This window comes from Ambystoma mexicanum, chromosome 7q (genome assembly GCF_040938575.1).
Source record: "Ambystoma mexicanum isolate Mex_15411 chromosome 7q, UKY_AmexF1_1, whole genome shotgun sequence".
Lineage (NCBI taxonomy): Eukaryota > Metazoa > Chordata > Amphibia > Caudata > Ambystomatidae > Ambystoma > Ambystoma mexicanum.
Window position 1 is genome coordinate 992,568,839 of NC_090941.1, and position 23,945 is coordinate 992,592,783.

General features: G+C 47.3%; 1 protein-coding gene across 1 annotated transcript in view; it reads left to right on the forward strand.

Moving 5' to 3' along the window:
• The window catches only part of PPME1 (protein phosphatase methylesterase 1), a 491,485-nt gene that overhangs the window by 93,526 nt on the left and 374,014 nt on the right, over positions 1-23,945 (forward strand). Inside the window, exon 3 of the mRNA XM_069640139.1 lies at positions 7,844-7,936. Within this exon, the coding sequence (XP_069496240.1) occupies positions 7,844-7,936 (93 nt within the window). The remainder of the gene's footprint in view (positions 1-7,843; positions 7,937-23,945) is intronic.

Below are 23,945 nucleotides of genomic sequence, written 5' to 3' on the forward strand. Positions count from 1 at the left end.
TCACCCCTTACTGCCTTACCCTAGCCAGAGCCATCATCAGCAGCAAAATAGACTATTGCAATGCCATCCTCACAGGGACCTCCACCAAAAACCTAAGCAAACTTCAATCAGGGCTCAAGTCGAGGGTACATGCGACTTTTTTCAGAGGGTGGACTCAGTCCCCCCCAGCTAAAATGATAAACATTGAGTGTCATCTTTTAATTTATGCATTAAAGCCAACCACAGGGATCAAACAACTGTCTGGTTTTTAGGCCGGACACTTCACCACTGCACTATATAACCTGATGAAAAACAACAAACTAAGGCCAAAATGTTGCATTTCGGTACTGCAGGTCACAGTGAAAACATTTGTATTGTTTCTTGGAGTTTAAAACATGCACACCTTTTAACATTTTCAAAAACACTATTAGAACAAAATATCCTCTCCTTGGTTTTGTGTGTGTATTAATTTTATGAAAGGCAAATGCCATCCGTCCTTTGCAATTTGGGCGATTCTGCAAAGCCAATCTAATGAAATGTGCATATTTCACCTTGAATTGATGCAAATTTCTGGTGACTTCACATCTCATTGTATTTGTTGTTGATTCCCCTCCCCCCCCCCCTTTAATTTTTAGGACTTGACCCCTGACTCCAATTGACTCAAAACAAGCAGTGTGGGGCCTCAAACGATCAGATCACATCTCACTAATCAGACGTGAAGCACAATCGCTTCCTATCAGGGCACGCATTAAATAAAATCCTGCCCCTCACTCATCAATGATGCCACAACATTTCCCCCACTACCTTACCACTGCATCACCAAAAAGTCCACTCCACTTAACCTGCGTTCCTCCTGTTAAACATCTCTAACCACCCCTAGATTGACCAGAAAAAGAGCAGGCGGATCTAGCTTCACCGCCATCGCACCTGCACTGTGGAGTGACCCCCCCCCCCCCCCTTCTATCCGAGATGAACCCTCCTACCAAACCCTCCGCAAACAAATCAAAACTGATCTCTTCAGCAAATGTTTGATTCCTTGTACCAGCTGTTAATAACCAACATTGTCATGCCATGTCACCATGTACCTGCCTATTGTACTCTGCCTATGTAATTCTAGAGCTGTGTGGGTGCCAACAACAAATCAAATAAATAAAATCGCTGTACAGGCCTCTTGGGGCAATTCCATCCAGATATTGATCTATCGCACTATGTAGGCCTCCCTTTGTGTCATATAGTTTATAATAAAACTGTGTAAAGCACCCTGCGATATCCCCAGGGGTAACACAATCTACTCCCTCTTCATCTCTCACTCGTTCAGGCCATCTCTCGGCTCTTTGTGCCCATAATCGGGCCACCAGTAATGCATCAGCCTTGTACCATTTCTCATAGAACTGCTTCAGGAACCTCGGCCTCCTCATTGTGCCTCCCATAGCTAGCGACCTCAACTCCATACGTTGCTGCTTAAGAAGAGACATATCCTCCTCCAAATACTTCAACTCGCCATGCAACCGACTCTTTATTGCTCCCATCTCCTTCTGTAGCCTGTTGCCATCTCCCATTTCCTCCGAGCTCCCTCTCACAAAGCAGCCCCTCCACGTGGCCTTACCCGCTTCCCAGACCACTCAAGTATCTAAGTCCCCCATATAATCTTAAAATGGTCCCAGATCTCCTGATAAATCTGATCTCGCCAAAGGGAGTAGTTACACCGCCAGCAAGAATCCCTCTTATTTATTTCCTGCAATGCGATTTTGGGTGGTTTTACCACGACTGAAAAGTTTGCGACGGAAATGACCAAATTAGAAATCTTCGTAATGCAAATTTTTTTGTACATTTTCCATTCGGTCATACAAGGTAAAACAACCCTACATCCATAGAAATCCTATGCCCTGCCCACCTCCCGCCCACACCCCCCTACTGACCTTTCCTTCCGTGTCGCTGATCCCTGCAACGCCAGTTCCCTTTCACTCCCGTGATTGGGAATCGGCGCTGCAGGGTTCTTTTCCTTTTTTATTTGTTCATTTTTTTTTCTTCATTTTTTTTTCTTCAGGTCAGCTGCAGGGGTGTCCCACGCAACTGACTCATTATACTAGATAGTATAGTGAGCGGGATATTGCGGGGGGTACCCCGCAGCTGTTCCGACGCAAAACTAAAAAAAATGACTTGCACCACCAAATAGATACTACAAAATGGCCTATGAACATTTAGTCAGTAGGACATTTGGGGCCTGATTCATGGACGTGTTTTATAATGGCGCAATACCATAGGAAAATGTTCCATGAATCAGGCCCACAGTAGTGTCTATTTTCGGTAATTTGGTGGTGTAGGTCATTGCCACTTCCATATAAAACAAGTCCTGATCAGGCACCCCACCGCCCAGATTTCACATCGGCTAAACCTATGATTAGTGTTATGTTCTGTAAGGAAACAATCAATTCTATTGAAAGTTTTGTGTGACGCCAAGTAAACAGTGTATCCTCTCCTCTGAGAATGGACAGCCCTCCAGACGTCCGTCAACCCCCTTACGTCCTAGATCTGCTGCAAACCAAACCTCCGACTCTTGCCCAGTCCCATTTGTGAATTTCTCAGGGACTTCCTGCTGAGGGTCTCATCTGCTCAGAGATTAAAATCTCCTCCCAACATCAACAGCTCTGTGGTCATAGAAATGACCTCATCCAGCGCCTGTTCACAAAATGCAAGGTGCCCCTGATTTGGAGAAAACGCCAATTCTAGGAAAACTCGCAGATCCCCAAGAACGCCTGTCCCAATCAGTAGCCCTCCCCCATCTTCAGTCTGAGTAACCACGTTCCCCAAACATATTAGTCTATGAAGGATGACCTCGACACGCCCTTTCTTCACCAAATCAGACTCCGTGAATGTCTCCCACTGATGCACACCTCGATCGATCCTCTCCTCCCTGCTCTTAATCCTAGTCTCCTGCAGGCACAGAATATCCGGGCTTGCCCTCTGGGACTCTCGTACCTTTAGCGACCTCTTCGTAAGCCCTTTTTACATTAAGCGTCCCCACCCGTAGCTTCACCCCGTCTGGCCCCACTTTCACATTGGCGGCCATAACATTCTTTTGTCTATACCTTCTCCTTCCCTCCCATATATCTTAGAACCTTGAACCTCTATTCCAATTACACACCTTGCCCCCCTTTACTTGATCAGTTACCTCTCTCTGCCTTTATTCCCAATGCAGACCACGAAAGAAACCCTGACTGCACGTACAGTCCTCTTGAGCCCCCCCCCACCCTTGAAAAGATGCCCACCAGGGTCACACTCTCGCTGCCCTCACCTTGAGAAGTCCAATAATGCAGTCCCATAAGGGGGAAATGCCCCAGGAAGTGTCACCATTTCTCCGTCTCAAGTTCCTTTTTCTAGGAGATGGGGTGCCCAATTTCATAAATGTCCTGTCCCCCCTTTCGTTGGGACCAACCTTTCGAGCCTGGCCGATTAACTTCATTTATTTCGTGGAGAGATGGTTCAGCGCACGCTCTGCCGCCATGGTGATCGGTTATTCCACTGTGCCACTCAAACTGCAGCACAAATGGAAAGGCTCACCGATATTTCATTGCTTTTTTGCAGCCACCATCGCGTAAGGGGTCCACAGGCTCTGCTTCTAGACAATGTTAGACCTGACAAGTCTTGATCTCCCCTCTCATGTGATGTCAGGCATCGCTCTCGTCTTTGGCAGCACCTCCATCTTCTCTGTGTATCGAGCACAGACCCTTTCCATATGGCTTTCCACCCCTCCGCGTTCTTTCTTTGTATGGCTTTGCCCCCTTTTTCAAACTGATGGACAGTCGCACTTTTTTCTCCACCTCGTGAAGCGACTCACCCTTGTGTTCCTCAACTTCGGGGACCCTAATATTGTTCTGGTGCTCGCAAAAGTCCTCCAGTTTGAGGAGCACTTCTTCCCTGTTTTCTATCTTGGTCAGCCTAGCATCCATGCTCATCTCCACCAAATCTTCTTTCAGCTGGTTGCTCCCGAGACCTTCCAACTTATTCTCCACTACATCAACCCTGCCACTCAGATCTGCTGGTGAGGCTTGGATATTCTCCCACAGCACCTTGGTTTCCCTGAGGATGCCAGCTGTATCTTCCTTAGCTGCCAGATCTGGGTGGCCAGCCTTTAACATCTGCACCCCCACCGGTGGCCATCTACGTATTCCTCGGATACTTTAACAGAGAGGCAGTACCGCTGCACCGGTTTGGGTGCACCTCCTGTGGTTGTAGGATCTCCAGCTTTTCTCTGTTTCTTCCTCCTTCACCACTCTTCTGATTTACGTGAAGCCCTTCTCTGGTTGCTGCTACTCTGACTCGGGTCCAGCAGTGCACACCCAGTCATCACCGTGCAAGTGCATACCTCTGGTAAAGCCAGTGTGCACAATTGGGGCAATAGTGCTTCTGTAAACACCAACAATCCCAGACGTATGGAGGGAACGTATTCCAGCCCAGGTGTAAGGAATTCGACCATCCGCACGTTGGGTGTGCGCTCGCCTGGGCTTTTTTGAAATGTTTAAATAAAATGAATGTTTGGGGCTAATCCGCAACATTTTCCTCCGCTCGCTGCATGCAATATGCATAGACTCGTGTACTCTGGGTGGACACGGCCTACATGCGCAGTCCCACCGGTCATATTTAGGTGGGATATGACTGGAGGAGCAAAGGAGAGTGCCAGACCTTCCCCCTGCCTGGCCAGCCTAATTAACTAAGGCTCCTTGGCTCCATCATGTCCTTTTGTTGGGCCGTGCAGCTGGTGGCATCAATTTGCATCCCTTTTCATATGGTAATTCAAACAGGCCCACATAGGGCCTGGCAGCAGAGGCTAACAAAGGAGACCGGAAACCTCAACAACCTTTCATATGCACTGTCAACCTGATGCCAGCTCCCGCCCCTCAGTATTGATTGACAGTGTCTGGGACTACGTGTTTACAGTAGTCAACCCTGAAGTGAGACCCCATTCATAAGGTACGTGTATATGGTTTGACAGAGTCTGGACTGGCCACAGCTTCAGTAGAGACCTGCCGCTTTAATCACGAACCACAGAGAGCTCCATTAACCAGAGAGACCCTTTGATCCGCAACAGACAGGAAGATGGGTGGGACTTAGTATTGCATGGTTGGACCTTTACCTTTTCTGTGTCAAATCGCTCTGGTTATGACCTCCTGCATACAGGAGATTGTTGGTGGGGGACCCAGGATTGGTTCATTTTGGTAGGCTTGTGGTCTCCGATTTTGTAGTTTAAAAAAATAAATAAAAATGTGTGTATGTATATATATATATATATATATATATATATATATATATATATATATATATATATATATATATATATATATATATATATATATATATATATATATATAATTTTGAACTCATAGCAATAAATGGCATATCCTGTTTCTAAGTTACAATCACTGATTTTTCCTCGGAGCCTAGTCCCCTGTGGTGCAGATGAAGATGGCATGAGCCAGTAAACAGCAAGTTTTACTTAAGTGACATGGTTCTAAACAAGCATTGGCAATACCATCAATGTTGACTTTTGAGTAGCCATGGGAAAGGCTTGATGGCCACTGCCGTGGTGGTAACTGGCCATCAATGGTAGCAGCTGCAAAATGGTGCAAATACCTGGGCAGTGCCTACACAAATAAAAACTGTTGGCGTTGAAACGTTGAAAGACATCCATGGTGCTTCTAAATCTGGCGGCTGAATGGAGACCTCGTTGACATTTTCATTACACAAGTAGCTCTGTTACAGCTCAACTAACTCGCTCTCTCTCGAAAGACTGCTTTGAAAAAACACTGCAGGCACTTGGAGCACAACATTTCATGGTAAGCCTTGATCAAACTAGCTCAAAAGATCCCAGAGGGACGTGTTTTGGGCAGAGAGGAAAAGGAAATGGGTGGGAATAGCCATAGGGTGTAGCATAGCCATGGGCAGTCAATGGGTTGATAAACATCCAAACACCTGTGTGTCCCTCCTCAAGTACCATTTCTCCATAGCTGTACCCTAATGCAATATTTTCTGCTTGCACCACCTAATAGCCAAAACTAAAAAGGTGAACACTGTGTCTCGTGCCACTTCAAGTGGAAGTAGTGCAATGTTGTGGCCCCTGAGTTGCGGTTTCGGCAACTGCCGTTTAGGCACAACACTTTGTTTTGCTAAAATATACTGTCGACTACAGCACAGTAAAAATGCAGGGTTTTGGTTGGCAGTATATTGATCAGTAAGTGCATCGAGATGCCCAGTTAGTGCACGCTCCATGCACAAATCCGTTGCTGCGCCTAAACGGCCGGCGCCAAAACACGGCATAACGGCGGTCACTGGGTGCTTGCTATGGGCATTGTTAATGTTGCAGCGCCACCTAGCGGAATGTTTAAAAAACGTAGTTATATTTTTTTAACCAGTGTGAGGTTGAGGCGGCCTATTGAGACAAAATGTACTTCCTTTTCTTAAAATTTCACACGAACCGTTTAGGCACATTTGGAGGAGCTATGAAGGACCCGTTATTTGATTAAAGCAGATTGTCGGGCGATTTGGATTCACCTCTTCTAGAATAGTGCTTACTGAAATAATGCACATATCTGGAAATATATATATATAATTCCCTTAGTCTTACCCTAAAGGCTCGAGCAGTTGTATTGCACCCACTAGTTCAGTTGTTCGTACATAATAAGGTGATATATTTGTTTTTAACGCTTTTTTAATGTGATTTCATAGCAAAGAGAACAGTTAATTAGATTAAGCCATTTCTTTTATTGAAATACATGCCTGCATTTGGACTAATCATTTTGAAATCTGGTCCAGGGTTTTGAGTTTCTATCAACAGTTGGCATTCACCGGAATTTGATTTTCTTTCCAAGCTGCAACAGAGGTACTTGGAAGAGCAATTTTAAGAACTTTGTTACTAGTGTCGGCGGCCCCGAAGAGAACATTTAGGGTCTATTTAGTTATTGACAATGTACTTGAGCCAGGTATTGGGATTGATGGCAGCTATGTAGACCCTGTGTGTAGCCTAGAAAGGGCCTGGTTTAACTTGACACTAACTACTACCAAGAGCTGCTTGTCCCTCCCCGTCCAACTGGTGCATGCAAACCTAATTATGTGTCCATTGATTCTTATCGTAAGCATAAAGGAGCTGAGCTTTAAAGCACCCCTAAAAGATCTGTAAAGCACGTTTTCACTTTGTTCTTTATATCTCACGTGGAAGATGGATTTGGTGTGCCCTCTGCATTAGATCCTTGTGCTCAAAGGTAGCTACTTTCTGGGCGATGCTAGATACCCAGTTGCTGCATTTAACTCCGGTCAGAAAAATCTTTACTCCGTCCCTGGAGCTTTGACCAGGGACTACACATTTTGAGGCAACGGCTTCTAAGTGTAGGTATTTTCCCTTCCAGTATCGCCACCAGTGTTTAATGTATGGCCGATTTGGTCATTACGTTTTAATTCTCCTAATACCTGTGCCGGATTTCTTGTAGGCCAATCTGCCAATATCGCTACTCTTCTTGACCATACTTGGTTTGTGTGTGCACGCGCCACATTAAATTTAGTATTATTTCAACCTTAATCACTGTATCTACCCTACCCTGCAGGGCGAAAGACATGCATGTGTAACATTACGTTTTAGTCCATCAAAAGCAGTGGGCTGGAGAACGGGGAAGTCCATGGAGGTAGGCGCGGGAGGGAGTGGTGAGAGGCCGGGGCACAGAAACCTCAATTTGGAATGATCTGGTGATTCCTTTCAGTTGGAGCATGATCCTATGCTAACATGGGGAAGGTACATAAGTGAAATGCCAATATTCTGTTTTATGAAGCCAAACAATTTCAAGAACAGTCAGACCTTGTCCTTAACCATCCACACACCTTTCGAATTTACAGAAGTGGCTCGGAGGGACCTGTATTACTCTTGCTGCATGGCGGGGGGCATTCTGCACTCTCCTGGGCAGTGTTTACCGTAAGTGTACATGTTGACTAATGAGTTGCTCTTCACTGGTAATGTGTTTTGCCGCATTATGCTCGTAGCAACGCCAGAGGATCCATGTTAATTGTGCATTGTTTTCTGTGGCATGATTTAACAATTCTTTGTTTAACTTTCTTGCCGCCCACTTATGTAACCCAAGTGTCTCAGAATTTAAGCTGTGAAATATGCTCCATGCACAATATGATGTAGATCGCCAGTGACTTGAAGGGTACACAGTTATACACAGGCTCACTTTGCATGCTCCACGACGGGAATTGGTACATGCGTTTGGTACTTTGGTCCTGAGCAGCACATGGGGCCTGAGGATTGTGGTGTTCCTACTGTACCTGGCAAATATTGACATTTTAGGTTTGGCAATGGAATCCTGCTCTCTTCTGATGTTTTGGACTATGGCTCCCCTGATCCATCACCATTGACTTTGCTAGCTGGGGCTGATGGGGTATGTAGCTCTTGATATCCTTGCCCCTGTCATGAGAATCCGCCTGAAGCCCAAAGCCAAATGCAACTCCTGGTATGACTCTGATCTCATCACCCTTAAACGCAAGTGCAGGGTGGCAGAGAGGAAATGGCGTGCTTCATGTTCTTCCTCTGACAAACTGGCCTGTCGCCTGCTCCAAAGGCAATACCGGCTCTCTGTTCTCACCAAGAAGAGAGCCCTTATCCAAGCCCGCATCTCTGCGGCATCTAACAACTCGGCCGAACTCTTTAAAATCTGCAAGGAGCTGGCCAATCCTGCTGCAGTATCTACCTCTCCTATCCCCTCCCAGGCCCTCTGTACGGCACTGGCCTCCCACTTCATTTCAAAAACTCAGGACATCCTGTCATCACTCTCCTCCTATCACTCCCCCCCCCCCCCTCTACTCCCTGCCCGTCCTCTGGCCCCTCTGCAGCCACCCCTCCTCTCTCCTTCTCTGCCTTTCCCCTTTTTTCTGCTGACGAGGTTTCGAGACAAGTCCGATCTATGAAAGACTCGTCAAAACAGGTCCACCCCTGTTCCTCCAAAACTATCAAGGACCACATTGACTCCTTGGCTCCTGCCCTTGCTGACTTCTGCAACCACTCCTTCGCCTCTGGAGTCTTCCCATCCCCTCTCAAGCACTCCCTTGTGCACCCCCTTCTTAAGAAACCCTCTTCCGACCCTTCCTGTCCAGCTAACTATCGCCCAATCTCTATCACTCCCTTCCTGGGCAAGCTCCTGGAGAAACTGGCCATCTCCCAGCTTAATCTCCATGCTGAATCTGTTGGTAGCCTTCATGACCATCAGTCTGGCTTCAGATCCGCCAGAAGCACGGAAACTGCTCTCCTGAACATCCGTGAGGATCTACTCTCGAACCTTGACTCTAACATTCCATGTGTTCTCATCTTGCTTGATCTCTCTTCTGCCTTTGATACTGTCAACCATACCATCCTGCTCAGCTGTCTCCGTGATAACCTGGGTACCTCTGGACAGGCTCTGGCTTGGCTGACCTCTTTCCTCTCAAATCGACCCTCCCAGGTCCAACTGGGGTCTTTCCTCTCTGACATCTTTTTCTCTACCTGTGGTGTCCCCCAGGGTTAAACCTCTCTCCCTGGCTGTTCAACCAGTATCTGGCACTTCTTGCCCACCGCATCGCTGCTCTCTGCCCCAACTTTCAGTGCTATGCGGATGATACCCAGCTCATTTGCAGGCTACCCTCGGCCTCCTCTTCTCCTTCCCTCATCTCTGATTGTCTTTCTGCTATCCAGGAATGGTGTGCCGCCAACGACCTCTGCCTTAATGCCAGTAAGACTGAGATTCTACTCATCGGCACACCCACTCCCTCCTTCCCTGCAGCTCTCTGGCCGGCCTCTCTTGGCCCTCTTCCTTCTCCTACCTGAAAGGCAAAAAACCTTGGGGTCATCTTCGACTCCACACTCTCCTTCTCTCCTCACATTTCTGACGTTTCTAAGAAGTCACACTACCAGCTGCACCTCCTCAGAGGTATCCTTCCTTTCCTCTCCTTCCCCCAGAAGCTCACTGTCTCCAGAGCCCTGGTTCTCTCAAAGCTGGACTACTGTAACAGCCTCTATCTAAATCTGCCTGCCTCTACCCTTCCGCCCTCTGCAACTCGTCAAAAACAAGACAGCAAGACTTATCCTTGGCCTCAAGCTCAGAGACAGCATCTCCGGCTCTGAAATCTCTGCACTGGCTCCCGGTGGCTGCAGGGATCAAATTCAAGACCCTCTCCATTGTCCAGAAGGCCTTCCAGGGCCCACACTATCGCCAACGCTCTCTTCCTAAGTACCTTCCTTCCAGAGCCCTCTGCTACTCTACTTCCAATTCTCTACGGGTGAGTCACTTCTCCAAGCAGAGACTGGGTGGTAGATCTCTTTCCTCTGCAGGGCCCGCCCTCTGGAATGACCTCCCTGCCACTCTCTGCCTGGAGGCGACCTCTTTAAGTTCCGGCAGCTCCTCAAGGCCTTCCTTTTTCTCCTCTTCCTTCTCTCTGCCTCTCCCCTCCTAACCTTTCCCCACCTTCCTTTTCTCTCTGCCTTCCGCTGCTATTCCTCCCAACTGCTGTTAAGCTGATTGGCTGCCTGGTGCTCCTGTAAGTCATGTAGGACACCTCCCCACCCCCTGCCTAGTCCCTTGCACTTGCATTCGGACCCTCCTGCACTGCCACCTGGCCTTCTGTTACGCTCACCTGGTTCCACGGGGGCGCCACCCAGCAGTTGGGGTTCAGATGTCCCTCCTTGCGATGCCCAGATGCGACCAGCGGAAGAGTTTTGCCTGGAATACTGGTAAACTATGTTCAGGACTGGCCAACCGGGGTAAACAGCCTCCCACCTCCCTCTGGACTTCTCCTCACCTTGTTTTAGATGTTGGCGGGTTCTCCGTCCTGCTGTCTTGGCAGGCGGCGCTTTGTGCTTGGTGGGCAATGGCGATCGAGTTGCTTCACTGATGCCGGCCTGTCTTGAGTCTTTCAGGTAGGTCTTATTGCTGTCCTTGCATGCCTTTTAAACAATGTCTTTTCCTTCCTAGCTATGCGGAAGTCCAATATGTGGCAAGGTGGAATCTGTGTTTTGCCGGTAAGTATGGGCATTTTTGGAGCGCCTTGATGCGGTGAGTAGGCGCTATGCGCTGCGCTTAAGATGCCTTGCCTTTGCTAACCTGTTATCTTTTCCCCTCCACAGGTCGTGCTACTCAGCCGGAGTATGGAATTTCCGTCGTGATGCTGATTGAGGAGAGGCCAGCGAGGTAAGCCTTTTGGCACATTTCGTTAATTGTACAATGGCTAATGCCTTGTTTCTTCTCTTTTACAGGTCCGTCGATCCGGGGGGAGTGCTGGTTCCAGGATGATGGTCGGAAGAGCTGCGGACCGCTGGCGGTGAAGTTCAGGTAAGCTGCTGCCTTTTTCTCACAATGTCTTCTCCTTTCCTTTGCAGGTGCTGTCCTTACAAGGTTTGTGGCTGAAGCTGAACACAGTGAGCGTTACGTTGCAGTAATGCAAACTAATGCGAAACGTGTCAGTCTATTTAGGTGTGGTTTAAATAGCTTCAAGAAAGAAGTCCAGGTAAAATAGTCCCCATGGTACCACGCCCAAAAACACTACACTGCAAGTCTGGTTTCAAGGAGCAAGGTTATGAGGATGCCTCCACATGACTGGCATTAATGAAAAGTAGTTCCCAAGCACAAGTCCATACTCGAACATGAGCCTGGCGCCAAAGGCGCCAGGACTGGCCCCAAGAAGGCCTATGCTGCAATTTCTTGGGTTTAGTGGGGGCAGGAATCAAGACACTCCCTGGCCCATAGGTTGGCCAGGGGGTCTTCAGAGTGTGGGTCGTGACACCTTCCTTGCACTTCCTGGGCATGTTCCCCTTGGAGGCCCTGCCTTCCTGCACTTGACCCAGGGCACTTTTCCACTATGTGCACTTCTCCCCCTCTCCGTGCACTTTTGTCTTGGCACTTGCACAAACTAAACCATACCAGGCCTAGTAAGATCATTCGTCTTGTTCTCCCTTGTGTCCCCCCCCCCCTCCTCCCTCCCTGCCTAGTTGCGCCTTGAAACACTTGTGTATAGGCATTGCTGGGACAAACTCCCAGGTAGATTAGAGGGCCACTAGGGGTTTGCAGACTCTCGGGAAGGCCCAACACCTGCCCCCAAAAGGAACATAGACCGTGCCAGACAGCAAGTTCAAACTGCCGTTTATTACAGCAAAGCCAACCAGGATCAGTACAAGGATAGAAGGAATGCATGGACCACTCTCCGTCTCCTGGCTCGGAGGCCAGTTTTGTCCTAAAGTTTCACCAAAGTGACATCACAACCTGGGCCCCTCTCCAGAAAACCCATCGAACTACTGGATTTGGTACTGAGTAATAGTCCACCTATAGTGGACACTATACATGTTAATATACTGGCTCTTTCATGTTAGGTGGCTAGCCTGTTCATCCCCAAATTGCTGTCTCTAACAATGTTGCATTGTGACGGTCTTACCACTGGCTCTTGCCCTTTGCTACCCACCCCTCTGAGCCTGAACTGTGATTGGCTAGAGCTGACCTCCCCAGGCATGGGATCCACAAAGGTTCTCGGCTCTTAGTGTACCTTCTCAAGGTAATAAAAATGACTGTGTCTGCATTGACTTGTGTGTACCACCATAGACTATGAGAGTGCTTGTTCATCTCGTGCAACACTTGTCTCACATTGTAACATCTTTGTTGCGAGCTTCTGTCTGGCGTTGTGAGATCAACTCCCTTTCCCAGCTCGGATTTCAGTCCATTGTCTGAGTCGGCCGGGTCACATGTTAATAGACCATGATTTGGAGCTCTGAATTATGAAAAGTTATTCACATTTATTGCAGCTGGTATTACTGTCGTTCAGGGAATGGAATGCCATTCGTATATGATGGCCTTGGCAGCGGGTCCTGTCTCACGTTTGTTCTTGTCCAGCCGGAATTCAGCTTTGCCCTTGCTGAGAGGCTGGCTGCTCATTCGAATGTCTGTCAGGTATCCAACTGATGCTGATTGTAAGAGAATTATTGAGATCGAAGTGGTCATGCAACGGGTCAAGCTAAACCCTGAGCACATTTGAAAGTCTTTGATAGTTTAATGTACGTCACAATTGGTCCGAGCCCAGCTGAAAGAGACTAATTGAACTAATAAAGGTGATCTGAGCTCGGCCAAAGGGGATCCAGGGTGAACAGAGGCACCTGAAAGAATTCTCTGAACCTTGTTTTGAAAGTTATCTGAACCTATTAAGAGGGGGATCCATGGTGAATACGCAAATTGAAAATTGAATCCTGGAGATGGGGGGGGGGGGGGGAACATGTTTGTGTGCTATTTATGGTACAGCAGGCCCTCTGCGTCAAAAGACTTGCTAGAAGTAAAGAGACTTGTATACAGAAGGTCCTGAACTGGGAAAAAGTGAACTGCATCACTGTGCTGCAGAAGCCAGTGTGTGCTTTGCCTGTGCTGAAAAACATGGGGAAGTGGGGCCAGCGGCCTGATCATCCTGACCTATTTCATGAACATCACCCCACGTTATTTGTAAATGTGGTAAGGTTTGGCAATAGGTTTTTTAGTATAGGCCCTTTTATTTTGGCAAGACTCCACTAGGACTGCATTATTATTTGATGGTCGTAGCTTGCTCCCATCTGTAGATTTAGGTTTAGATAGTGACTTATCACCCCCTTGTGCAAGTTCAATAAACACCCTTGAACTGTGGTCACTTGCGTATGTCTTACTGTTGGTATCATGCCTTCCTTACATGGTGCAGAGACCAAGAAGCACAGACGGTGGTGTCCCTTCCTCAAGTCATGTGGATAACTCCCTTAACAGAAGACCCTCTCTCTGAAGCTTCAGAACATTTCCACATTGCTTGTCCTAGAAGCAGCGCTCCGTGACTGCTGTACGTGATTTTCTTCATCTGGTGACCCCTCGCAAGCGCACTGCTTAAATCTCTCGTGGTGAGCTGAACGAGCTTGTGTTGCCGTCTGCGGTCAGACTACAGTCCAAACACTGAGCTCACTGCCTCCTCTCCCAGGTTATCCAGTTGACAAATCCCTTGTACTCCTTCCCTGTGGTCTCTGGACGCCAACCCTATCTATGGAGTCTGTGGGCAACCTTGGAGCTGAGCATTTGCAGTGAGTGCAACCTGCAACTCTGAAGACCTAAGATCAACTTCCCGCACTACTGGGTTGGGGGTGAAACTACAGCTAGTCTTCTGAGGGGTCTGGTGGGTCCCCTCTGCACCGGTACATTGTTACTGAAGCCTTTGGGGTCTCTGCAGAACTTTGCATCTGGCCCACCTCTGGAAAAGCACAACTGCACTGGGAATTGCTCCTGGACTTTGCAGTTCCTTTCTGCACTCTGGTGCTACTGAAGGGTTTCTGATTCATTATGATACTTTTTTTGGGGTGCAGGTTCCCTTCATATTCAAGGGTTTGCCATCATTCACATTTTACAACAGCGCAAGGACTGCAACCGTTGATACGTTTTTGTAAAGGAGTGACTCTGCCCTGCAAAGCACTTTCCGCAAGTTTTTTTTTTTCCTCTTTCACTTCCTTTTTTTTAAAATGTCGATGGAAAAAGCTGTACTTGCTGATAAAATGTAACTCCTTTATCCCGAAAGACTTTCCATAAGTTTGAGACTTTAAACACTGTGCTTACTGTACACATTTAATTTTACTTGCCTTTATTGATTTATTTTGCTATCATTATATAAATATGGACAGTTTTTGTTTTGATCAATGTCTTTGCTGTACGTGCACCCTACCCCTGGGAGATCTTGGTATACTTGAAACCAAGTGCGGTTGGATGCACCCACCTGGCCCCTGAAAACCATGCTTCACCAAAAACCTCTTAAATCTCCTGGAAATGCACATCACATGCACAGTGTTTTGTGCTTGTAAAACCTTTGGTCACAGGCAGTGTTTGCTACATGCGTTGCAAGGCCTCCACCTGTGTACTCTGCACTACTTGGAACCGTTTTCTCACACTTATCCTGCTGTTTTCTAAATCTGCTGTCAGCGTCTGCAAATCTGATGGAACAGTTTACTACTAATGTGCTTGTTGTCTGTCATATTTGCAAAGTCTGTGGCAATGAAATCTTTTTCTTTTCAAAGAAAACCATCCTTTCTTATTTTTGAGGTTTCAAGCGCTGCCTCCACCCCCGCCCAGCCCGATCTCGGAGTAAGGCAACTTTGTGCCTCACGTCTCACTTGGGCTCATTTGTCCATAGTGGGATCTGCTGACCCAGAATGACAGCACTGCAAAGGCATCAATCGCAAGCCTAATGCCTTTGGATCATCTGTGATCCTCTGGATTCTCTGGAACTGTGTTCAAACATGTATTTCTATAATGTTTCCAAACCATGCTGAGCAGAATTGCAATAGTCTAGCAATCCACGTGCACTTTGCAAAATTCCTACTGCATGCCAGATGTGGTGGTGATCTGTTCAGCAGTTTTGCCTCTTTGCATCTCAATGTATGAGAACCTCAATGGTAACAACTTGAGTCAGTCTTTGGTTGACAGAAGAGTTTTCAGTCCGTTATAATGCAATTCTTTTTAAAGCGTCTGAAGCTCTAGGGCCGGTCTGGCTATAATGCTTTTATAGTGAAAATCAAGTTTGCATCTTAACTAACCCGTTGCTTGTGCTGGGAGCAAGGAGTTTGGTACAAAGTCACAAGATGTAGCTCTTGCACAAGCCCCCTAAACCTTTTTATTGAACTGGTTCAGTGACCTTTTTTCCATAGTTGGTCCAGATCTATGCTCTTACTAGGGATACAGGACTGTTATATTCCTCATTATTGGAAATAAGCGAGAATCTTCAACTTCTTTTTGCCAATCACAGGGATGAGTCCTAACGCACCAAAGAAGACCATTCCATCTGAAGAGGACCGCGAGGGAGCCCTCCAGCAGCATCTGTCCAAGGCCACACTCTGATGAAGCAGTGCTTGGATCACGAAGGCCATCTTCTCCCAAAAGAACCATCCTGCTTGGTGCTGCGTGGCCTGTGCGTCAGTGCCAACGTCGCTTTTAGTCCCAGGTCTGCACGCAAGTAGAACTGACGGGACCATCCCTGAACTATTCCCAAACACCACGAGAGACCAACTAATTGGAAAGTACCATGTCCCAAAGAAATCGTGTATTGGGAACTATATCTCCCAAGTTGCATCTGGTCTAGAGATCCAAAACCCAGAGTGGATTCCAGAATGTCCTTCAGGGATTTGCGATGCTATGGGGAAACACAAGCTAATTATTATTTAATTTTTATAGAGTGCCATATGCCCATGGGCCTCGGGGTGTACAAAAAACCGAAAGAACAGGGACATGGCAGACCAGAGTCATAGCTGTGGGAGGAAGGTGCTAAGAATGGTTGCCTATTCAGCCCGGTTTCAGATTGAAGAGGTGATGCTTGACCAGTTTTTTTTTTTTTTTTAAAGAGACTGAGTTCCTGCTGATCTTAGAGACTGGTATAGCATTCCACGCCTGGGGAGCCTGGACATCAAAGGTTGTACCACCAAACTTGACGAGCCTGCAGCTGGGTTGCAACAATTTGAGATTGTCCTGGGAACGCACATGAAGTATTGTTTTTATCTGTGATTTTCTTTATTTATTCTTTATTTTATTTTTTACCTTGATCCTTAAGGTATTTGGGACTAGTGTCAGGTCAACATTTATAGGACATTCAAGATCTCGTGAGTGATTCAATGTCCTATGGGAAGCCAGTGAAGTTCCCTTTTGGTGTCTGGGATATGATTCCGTCTAGACAGTGCATGACAGGAACGGCGTAGTTCTGAGAGACCTGAAGCAAGTGTAGATTAGTTAGTGTGGTACCTGCTAGTAGACTGTTGAAATAATCTAGCTTTGAGTTCACAAGCGTTGTGAGTAGTAAGGAGCAGTTGCTGGCTGAAATGAAGGGACGGATATGAATGAGAAGCTTTGTGTAGCCGCATGATGCACGCAAGTGTGAGCTTTCAGCGTCTAAAAATACGCCGAGTGTCTTCACACTCTTGGAGACACTAATGGAGTTGCCCGCGATGCTGAAACAGCCATAGGCTGGATCAAGTTTCTTCAGTTTCAGACCTGAGGCTGCGATCAGCTCAATTTTGTCTTCATTTAAGACTAGTGAATTATTGGCCATCTACGTCTGTACCGCAGTTTGTTGATTGCATCAGAGTTCCGTGCATGATCTCCGGTGAGCTAGAGGACGACCTGGGTGTCATCTGCATATTTATTATACTGCACACCCAGGTGAATCAAGATACTGAGCAGGGGCTTGATACAGATATTAAAAAGTGTCGGGCCAATACATGACCCCTTTGGGACACCGCATGTTTGTATAGTGGGCAAAGAGCTCACCTCGCCAACTGCCACGCTAACGGTGCGAGAAAAGAGATCTATTGGGCTGCCAGGTCCCTTAGTCTGGTGACCAACAAAGAGTGATCGACCAGGTCGAAGGCTGCAGAGAGATCGACTACCATCAGCAGGGCAGGATGACCCCGATCCACTATGCTGGCCAAGGTGGATTTAAGATCCGGCATAGCGGTTTCTGTCCCATGCTTGTCTCTAAAGCCAGACTAGTGGGCCCAAAGGATGCCATGGTCGTCAATCTAGCTTTGCAGCTGTAGGTAGGCTACTCTATTAATTATTAAAAGGAGGAATGGTAGTTTTTAGCGACTTCTGGATCAAGATTACTCTCCTTTAGCAGAGGCGTAATCCAGGCCTCTTTAAGAGATGCAGGAACCGTCTTTTTGCTATAGGAGGGATTGAGTTACATTATCCAGGGACAAGTAGCTCAAGGGACCCTCCCGGGCAGCTGTCCCCCAGTAAAGAGGTGGGTTTTATGGCAAGGACAGTCTTAAGGATTTCAGCCTCAGAGCAGTGGGCAAAGTTGAAGGTGACGTTTTTAGTCTGGGGTGGATGTCACCCTGTGGTGGAAGCACTGGAGGTGGAAGCACTCGATGCCCAGCAGAGCGTTCTTGGAGGTCCCTAATGGTCTGGCTATGGCCAAGTATATTGGCAGAAAAAAAAATTCAGGGAGGATCTTGAACAGTTCCCTTGAGCGAGCCTTCGCAATTCCGGAATTTAGATGGGCTGATTTAGCTTCCGTAATAGCTGTTCTAAATTCTTTCACCAAAATGTCTGTACTGGGAAAGAGAATTGGGACAAGGCTTCTTCTGCCACTCCCTTTTGAGAGATAGTTTTGTGCTTTGAAGACTGATGATGCTATTGTTGTACCAAGTATTCTTATACTTAACATCCAGAGAGACCCCTTATTAAGCAGGTGCAGAACCTTAAAGGGGAAAATCCCTAACTTATGCCAGCCCTCCCACCCCCACAAACCCACGACCCACCTCTTGCAGCAATGCTTGAAGAGAACCGTTTTCTCTCTCCCCTGCAGCTGTAGCATTTTCGGGTAGACCTACTTCCTTCCGCCTCCCCAAACAGAGGACGATTTCTGGCCATGTGGTAACTTATCAAATATTTGTCCGTTATGATGGCCTTGTTAACATCAGAAACCCACAAGACTAATAACTGTGTAGGGGGACAGCGATGGGTCAAGGCAAGAGCAGAGCACAGACACAGTTCCTACTTCTACGTTTGTTAACCCAACTGAAAGAAATCCAAGATGGCAGCAAGCCAATTAACCAATGAATTGAAAGGTTTGCCTCGGCCAATGGGAGGATGGTGAGAGCTTTAGAACTGAGGCTAATAAACCGTGTTCTTTGGGCTGGGAGATGAGTTTGCTGAGGAAACGGTAGAGCCCAGAGATGGGGAACCTCTTGAGCCCAGCGGAGGCATGTGCTCAAGTGCTGAGCCCCATGAAAACCAGAAGAGGGCTATGCAACCAGTTTGGTGGAGAAGTCCATGTTCCCCCCCCCCCCCCGCCTGCACCTCACTAGACACCAAAAGGGTGCCTGTTTCAGTGAGGGGTAGAAGACCCCTCTGGGACCCAGAAGAGTCCCGTGATCGAGGGAGGGGTGACAGGTAGGAGTTAGTGAGTTTGGTTCCTGAGGAGGGTGATGTGTAGTGAAAAAGGAGAGCCCTATGAGCCCAGAAGAGGGATGTTACAATTGGGCTAGAGAGGGTGAGCGGGCACTACATTTGGGTGTCGACTAGTTAGCAGGGCACTGTCTCCCTGAGCAAAAGCCCCAGTGAAAGGGAGGACTTTTGGGATGTTTGGCAAAGGGAGGGAGCCCTAAATCCCAAGCCAGGGGGAAAGGCTATGTAGTCCCCAGACAAAGTGATGCTATAACGAACTAGCCAGGAGACCTTCCTGTCTGGAACTTTCTGAATTTGTTTGTTTGCTGTACTTTAGGGGATATTTAAAAACATTTATTTTCTCCGAATCCTTTACCTAGTCTTTTTGTCACTCAATGAGTTTTTGGTATCTCTGTTCTTTGTTTTACTTATGTTTTTTTTTTTGTGTCATTGTTCTAGTGCATTGACGCCTGTGGGCTTAAGCGCTCTATAAGAAAATGAAATAAATTAAACTCCGCAGAATGCATGGGGATTCTCGTTATTGCTATCCCAATCTTTTCTGAAAAATCATTTTATTACATCTTGTAGTTGAGCCATCTCTAGGCTGGAATATTGGAATGTCCATCTTTGGGGGTTTTGCGATAAATTGATTCTGTGCTTGCAGATCCTATGGCAGCCCCTTCTGGGCTATATTGATTAAAGAGCTTCCATTTCTCATATGTAGCAGCCTGTATCCCAGCATGATGGTCCTTTTAGAAAGTGTGGTCTCTAGAATGAAGCACCCTTTGTTAGGCGAGGCCTTGCCAATAATGTGTACTTCACTAATGCAACAGTCTATTGTCCGTTAGTTGTGTTGCTCTTGTATACCGCAGTATTTCGCTGGTTCATGACAAGTCTTTTAGACTTTTTGATGTTGGCAATACATACTAAGTTTTCAAGTAAAGGTTATTCATGGGTGGGGACGGGTCTGTTGCACAGCAGAGCAAATGGTTGCCATTGCCTAGAGCTCCGCAGCTCACTGGCATCTTCCTTTAGTTATCCATGTATGATGAAATAGTCAGAGCCAGGATTGACTTGAAACTGTGGAGTAACGAGCTGCAAAACCTTCCTGGCTGCTGCGGCGGCAGAGAGCTGAGCAACCAAGGGGGATAGCCGATGCCCACTGGCCGCACTGTTCCTACATGGCTAGGCCAACAGGGGGACTGCAGCAACCAGGAGTACCCGGTGATGGCTGATTGGGGATAGGATGGGGGGGTGGTGGTGGAGGAATGTCTACCATGACTGAAACTACTGAGGGCTGACAATGAGCTGCAGGGTGTGTACGTGTGAGGAGTGTGGCGGGCCTCTCTGATCCCAATGATCCGTCCCAGGCGAACACTGATGAGCACAACATGAGTGCAGAGAGACAGCCCAATTCACTAAGGGGAGGTTAGCAGGAGAGCAGAAGCATGTGGAAGAGTCTGTATCCGCCCCAAGGGAGGTTAGCAGCTGCACCTCTTGGCCATAGTTTGTCACCTCAGGGCCCTGAAATATTGGCACCCATGTGACGAGCTCCCTTTAAATTCTAAAGTCAATAGTGGTGAGATATTGGAAAAGCTGCTGGGCCCCGTAAGGACGGCATGGTATCAAACAGTGAAGACACACAAGTTATCACAGTTCAAGGGTGTTTAACTTCAAATGGGTTAGTTTGACGCCTATCTAAACCTAAAGCTAACGATGGGAGAAAGCTACGACCATCAAATAACGCAGTCCTAGCTGAGTCTGTCAAATATAAGGGCCTATAATATTAAATTCTTTTGCCAATCCTTACTTCTAAATACAAGGGTGTGGGACAATAGTGAATGCAAAAAGGAAGAGTGTTCAAGAAATAATGTCAGGACGGTTAAGCAGATGGCGTCCCTTCCCCACGTTTGCATCACGGGGCAAGGTGGCAATTTCGAACTTCGCCCACTCTGTGCTTTGAACTGTATCCTCGTGGCAGAGAAGCCAGACATCGGGGCCTTCTGACAAAGCCTCTTTTCCATTAACAGTCTCTTACTGCAGAGGATCTGTCGTAACAGTCTCCCATTCCGATCAAGATTTTCACATACACAAATTCTCGCTTTCAATGTTCATCATGGGTCACAATATTCACACTTGGTCTCCCTCGTTCGAGCTCGGACCATGGTTCTCCCTCGTTTGGGCTCAGATCCTTTTGATATCAAAATCAAAGACTTTTGAATGTGCAATAAACCATTGCAGGACCGCTTCAAATAACTTCACACAATTATTTGCATCAATCTTCTACTTTCATTTCTCTTGGCGGGTATCCTACAGAGACTTTTGATTGAGCACATCCACGGTTCCGGACTACTCTGTCAACAGTATCCCATCTTTCCTTCTTAAATTCAAACATTCATCAGCATTTTAGCTTTACTTGCGTCTTTCATCACACGCATTTAATAATGTCCGTTCCAGCGCTCGTTATACAATGTTGCCACTTGTAACCTTGGCCGATCTTGCATCGATCTCCCCAACTCATAGGCGCTGTTGCTCTTTCTGGTACTTTGTTCTTGGAGCCAAGGACGATACCACAGCGGCTTCTGCTGCTCCTACCTGTTTTGGGTACTTACGTGTAGAGCCCTCTGTATCCCGACCCACAGTGCAGCAGAGGCATTGCTAGGCGGTGGGGGCTGAGGGGGCTAAAGCCCCGGGTCTTTTGGTTGTAGCCCCGGATAGAAGCTCAAGGGCTACAACCAAAGGGTTAGCTAGTCCTGACATTAGCCCAGCCCCAGATCTTTTCCAGACCTAGCAACACCCCTGCAGCGCAGGATTCTTTAGTCTGGTTTCCTGGCCTCACGCTTTCTGCCTCTGAGGTTTCTTGAAAGTAACAACGCCTGCCCGAAAAGGTCAAGGGTAATTCCCTTCTTATGAACCCTTGTTGGTTTGTCGCCTTTCTCCCTTCGTTCAGCTGCTGACTTGAAACTGCTGTACCTTCGTGTGCTCTGCCTTTTATCCATGTGGGGAAGTCTAATGGAAGTCAGGTGTGAGTGATTGTCAGTATTTGCCTGACCTCACCTGACCACAGTAGCGGGACATGTCACATAAACTGCTCTGGTGCAAGTCAGTTTTCTCCCATAGCGGGCTGTCCGTATGAAAGTGCTGGAGAAGGGAAAGGGGGGAGAGGGGTAAGGTTCCCACGTATCCTACCTAATAGGATGGGGTAAAGTGTTGTAGGGGGAGGGATACAAGTAACAGCGCCACAATGCCCCTGGGCTGTCTGTGCGCTATATAAATGTAAAAAATAAAATGAATACTGCGTCTCGCCCTCCAGTTTCCCACTACCCGAAGACCCCTCACCCAGGTGATCCTCCCGCACTGGTCCATCGCCTTTGGATGCAGACCCTGGGGTTGGACAAGCGAGGGAGGATCACCTGAGTGGAGGGACACAAGCAATTTGGAGGAGGATACCCAAGGGTGAGACATGGTATTCCCCATCCCAGTAATAGCCCAACCCGTATTTTCAATCTCGCCCCATCTCCCCCTCCCCTTTTCCAATACTGAGACGAGTAGGAGGCAGCTAAGAGCAGTAAAGATTGCCCATAGAAACAACCTAGGGAAAGTTAGGGTAACACACCATAGAAAGAACTCAAGTTGTCCCACTAATAGGCAGGGTTAGGCATTTAATAATCACTCACACCTGACTACACTTGACTGTTTTTTCAACTATAAAAGGTGTGAGTTTTTGCAAGGAGAAGAGCGAGCTTGGGGTTCTGTCATTAGCAGAGAAGCCAAGGAGCAGAGAGCAGCAGGAGTAAAAGCCTGGAGGAGAACGGCATGCTGAGATGCTGGGCCAGTGTTTGTGAGGGGCTGCAGCGTGGCTAGGGAGCCGTGGAAGGTGCACGTGTGCACAAGCAAGAAGCCAAGGAAAACAAGAAGGGGTGCAGAAAGCACCTAAAGTTGAGAGGATTCAAAAGAAGAGCAAGGAATAAAGAGAGGGGTTAAAGTTCAGAGTGGTCCCTCCTAGGAGGAGCAGAGACCCAGTCAGTTTAGAAAGTTTCTGATTGTGCCCCACAAGTGAAGTGTGCATGAAAACTGTTTAAAACGAAAGGTACATCCTGACAAGTTGAACTTGTATTTGCGCACACAAGCAAGTACTTGTAAATACCGCTTTGCTGCTTTGCCGCGGCCAAGGCGAGTTACTTTTGCTTAGTGCGCACATCTGAATCACATTGAATTCTTTACTGCCTGGTGGGTAAATATTATCTATGTATGTGGTTCTGTTTATGATATATGTGTAACTTCATTTTGGGCTTATGGTATTTCAAAACCAATTTTTAACACAACCGTGATAAAACTGTGATATATACCATCAATACTTTAAGTTCTGTCGACAAAATTAATACCATCAAACGGCGTTCTCGATATATAATCTGAAGTCGCAGATGCCTGTGTGCCTCGCTGTGCCCAATTGTAACCCTGGCACAACAACCTCTAGTGATCCGAAGAATGCAGGCCCCCCTCCCATGGCTGTTGAGCCCACTACAACGATGCAAACTGCGAGACCAATTGAAGGCTCAACAGGCACCCCCGCGAGGCCGATCGCAAAGGGTGATCTTGAATCAACCAAAATAACAAATTTCCAAACGCGCAGTGTTTCAGACCAAACCATACTTGCTTCCCTTAGAGGCCATGGGGTTCACTCTAAATTTAACAGGCCACTTGCTCTATCCCCAAACCCCTTCCCAATCGAAGGTAGAGACAATTCAGGAATATCCATCTACGCAATTCAGTGTGAGTCCCCCATATCCATAATGGATGAATTGGCCGAAATTAAAAACTTAACAAATCGAGTAGCGTGCTCTGTATCGGTTTCTACCTCCTGTTTACCCTCCTTTGCTCTGCCTACCCCACGTCCGCCTTGCAAGGCAAACCTAGATAGAGGCTCTTTTCAGCCTACATGTTCTAGTTCTCCCTGTGGCGTTGAATTCGCCCTAACTGCCATCAATACATGGGTGCTAACTTTGGTAAAATTTTTCAAAGTTTTAGATCATAGGCTCG